Source organism: Henckelia pumila, chromosome 3 (genome assembly GCF_033568475.1).
Source record: "Henckelia pumila isolate YLH828 chromosome 3, ASM3356847v2, whole genome shotgun sequence".
Lineage (NCBI taxonomy): Eukaryota > Viridiplantae > Streptophyta > Magnoliopsida > Lamiales > Gesneriaceae > Henckelia > Henckelia pumila.
Window position 1 is genome coordinate 174140373 of NC_133122.1, and position 3858 is coordinate 174144230.

The 3858-nt window shown below is 30.4% G+C and overlaps 1 protein-coding gene across 1 annotated transcript; it reads left to right on the forward strand.

Annotated features, from left to right (window-relative positions):
• Positions 1–2230: 2230 nt before the first annotated feature.
• On the forward strand, positions 2231–3858 carry LOC140892186 (uncharacterized). The gene is made up of 2 exons (XM_073300984.1): positions 2231–2570; positions 2872–3858. Exon 2 carries the CDS (start codon positions 3094–3096, stop codon positions 3526–3528), a length of 435 nt encoding a protein of 144 aa, XP_073157085.1. The 5' UTR covers positions 2231–2570; positions 2872–3093; the 3' UTR covers positions 3529–3858.

Consider the following 3858-nt stretch of genomic DNA (forward strand, 5'->3'; position numbering starts at 1 on the left):
TAAACAATTATATAAATAAAATTTCAATTTTTTTCGGTCCGTTCGATTTTGAGATATATAATCCGAAACCGAACCAAATAAATTTCGGTTTTTTACATTTATATCCTAATTTAAAATTTCAGTTTTCGGTTCGGTTCGGTGTTTGATTTTTTCGATTTGAATTTACGATTTTTTCGATTTTATCCGAAGTTTGAACACCCCTACTTGGAGGGGCAATGACGTGATGTCAGATGTGATTAATCGGTATGTTTAGTAGTGTGCATTTTAAACATTTTTTTATGGAAAAGATTGTTTAGCCTCCACAAAATATTTATATATATATATCTTTAACATAATTCCATTATGTTACATTTATATATTGTTCTATATTTTTTTATTAGTTTTTTAATCAAATAATTCATATATATCGATACACTATATCAAATAATTTGGTGTGTTGATGAATTGAAACCTAACATTTTTATTTTACGTTAATTTATCTCTTCAACCTTTTTATCTCCAATTTTTTAATAAACCAAACAAAGAATGGCAATAGAAATTATTTAATCCTTAACATAATTATAAATATTTATATATTCACAATTTTTCGCTTTCATTCAAATTAAATGAACTATATATCTGTATTCTAAAAGAACGCCGTCCCGATTTTTGGATAGTTGAAGCTTCTGGGAATTATTACATTAATTAACCGTCTAGATCGCCTAATATCCACCTAGACGCCTCAAACTCCGCCTTGGAGGCCGCCTAAATTAACATATAATATTTAATTTTAATTTTTTTTAAAAAAGATTATTTGACATATTTTTCCATCAATTTGAATCGGATGAAGACGAAAATATGTCATGTAATTCGAGTTTGAATTCGATAAAGAGTAATTATTGGAAAAATATTAAAATGAACGAGAATAATTGATATTTGGAAAAAAAAAACCATAATTATATTTATATACATAGTTATGACTTATATTTTACTTAGCTTACCAAAAAAATTTGTTGTTTCGTCTCTATCTATAATGAGTAAGTGTATCTTTTGAGAAAGTTTCACGAATACAAAAGACCAACTCTATCCATATTTACAACAAAACTAAGTTTTGACAAACAAAAAGTAATATTTTTTTCATACGTGATCTAAATAATAGATTCATATAACAAAATTAATTCGTGAGATCGTTATCTACAAGAAGGGTTTAATTGATTGATAGTGATACTGAGATTGTGAAAGTACAAAATCAAATAAAATTCTCTCCAAAGTTGACAAATAATCTTGATCCTTCGGCACTCGTCATCTAAAGAATTGAGCTCACCACAAATGCCAAGCATGATACTCTAACAACAGTAGTTTAATTTAAAGGGTTGAAATTAACGTCATAAAACTTAATGCTATTAAATATAATAATGATTGTTATAGCCAATTTTATTTTGGGCACAAAAATTTATTAGAGCTTTAAATTTTGGATGCTTTCAATTTTTGAAATGCTCCATGTTTGGAAATGGTGATATGAGTCTCGAATTAATGGGATAAAGGTTGCAGTTAAGAATTAATTACTTTATTAAAACGCGATCAATATTTTTACCATAAATCGAAAGTTTTATTTACCTATTCACAGACATTGGAATATTAATGTAATAATCATTATTATTGGAAAAGATTAACAAGGGATATTGCACCTAATAGAATGAAAGATAGCTGTTGCGAACATCGATTTATTAATAACCAAATCATTTTATCAATCTTGTGTAGTTGTGTTTATAAATATACTTTTTGAGAAAATATTAGATATTATTTGATTTCAATTGATAAAGTTAACAACTACTAACTTTCATTGGGGTTTATATTGGAAATTGACCAAAAATAGAACTGAAAACGTTTGGAACCAATATATGTATAAAAAATTCAATGAATATCGTACTACAAGATTTTAAAAAATCAAATGATAAAGATTAATTGTTTTAACTAGTAGTAAGATTTTAAAATGATAAAGATTAATTTTTTAAAAAGTAGTATCAATTGTGTTCGTCAAAAGATTTTTTTTTTTTAAAATCAAAAGATATGACTTGTTTCTATTTTACAAAATATTATTCAAGACTATCTAATAGATAAATTTTATGAAATGATTATCCTATTCAATCTAATCAACAAAAAAATATTAGTTTTATATAAAAAAATACTTTTCATTATAAATATAAGTCGATTTCACAATTTGGTAGATAAGGGAGACCGATGGAAGATTTCTTTGCGTTTTAGTAAAAATATCTTTCCAACGTTACAAAGTAATATCATCATCATCCTTCGATCTTCAAATTTCAGAAGATAGTAATTTATTTTTTTATTAGTATCAAGATTCATTGGGGTTTGATTCCTTTTCTACGCTGCCATTTTTAAAGCGGAAAGATCCAACGCATCTATCTTCTTTTCTTTCTTTATTTTATTTTGAGTTTCATCTATCTTCTTTTTGGATGATATTATATTTATACAAAGTTATCATATATTCAATTTTAGAGTGAATTGTCAGCAGATAATAGTATCATAGTAGCTGTCACTGTCCCGGCAAGAACAGCCATTCACCAACTGTAAGGACCCCTGAACTTTTCTCGTTTTATCGTATTCTGCATCTCTTCGAACAAGCTATCTAATTCGGAGGCTCACATTCTTCTATCCACCTGTTTCCACCTCAGATTCTACATGATTTTGCTCCAATATATTGGATTCTTCTCCCACACACACCACACCTCAACACCTTTATTTATATCAATTTCTTTGATTTACATGTAATCCGTAGACTGTAATTTAGAAATCAGCTGGCTTGTGGGTACCTTGTGTTTTAAATCCAAAATCCCTTGATTGGAATGTTTATTTCTTGGTTTTGTTCAGGTATGTTGAATGAGATCAAGCTTTACTCGTTAAGTAGAAGTTTCTCCTCTGTTTTCCCAGAATTATACGTGGATATATTAGATCTAGGTTGGCAGAGCGAAAACTTATCTGGGTTTTTGGAATAAGCATAAGGGTTTATTTGGGTTTCGTGTTTGACGCCTAAAAATTGGATCTTTTGTGGATTTACACAAGGCTCGGAAGGATACAAAATTGTTAGTTTCAATGACATCTCCCGGGTTTTTTCTGATCTGTATGCTCCATTCCTTGGTGGCCTTAACTTGTGGAGGCCTGATGATGTTCTATAGCGATGAAGTGTTTGTGTTTAGCCATGGCAAGGAGCATGCTAGTAGGCTATTGGGTTCAACACCCCATGATCAGCTGTTGATTCGGACATCCGATTCGTTCTCCGGTTTGCTCTTGTTTGCTATTGGGATTCTGTTGTTTATGGTGGCCTTTGTGAAGGACAGGGAGTTTCATAGTTTTTTCCCCAAAGGCTGTGTCATTCTCCATGTCGCAATGGCGATTTGGAGAGTATACTTTCAGAGGAAGGTTGAAGTTCTCGGGCTGGATTGGTTGCGACTGGTTGTTGGTGACATTGTTTTGGGACTTTCTTGGGTTCTCTATCTTGTGTATTCTTGGAGGGAGAAGTATGACTGATGTTATATTATTTGCAATTTTAGAGTTCTAACTTTTATGGGCTGCTGGATGGAACTTGAGAATAAAAACTAGCTAGGGTACAGAGGGTTTCAAGTGGATTGTATATTGTGATTATACAGAAGATAAGGAATTCAATGCGAGCTTTCGAAATGTTTGAAAATCGAAATCTGGTTCACAGGAGGGATTATAAGGAATTGGCTCTTGTAGTTTAGCAACACTAGTTGGCTGGTTTGATTAGATCAGTAGAAGTTTTGTTATTTCTTTCCCGATCTCAGTTTCTTGTTATCTTTATAAAGTTTTGCCTTCACTGTAAATATTTCTCAAATGATC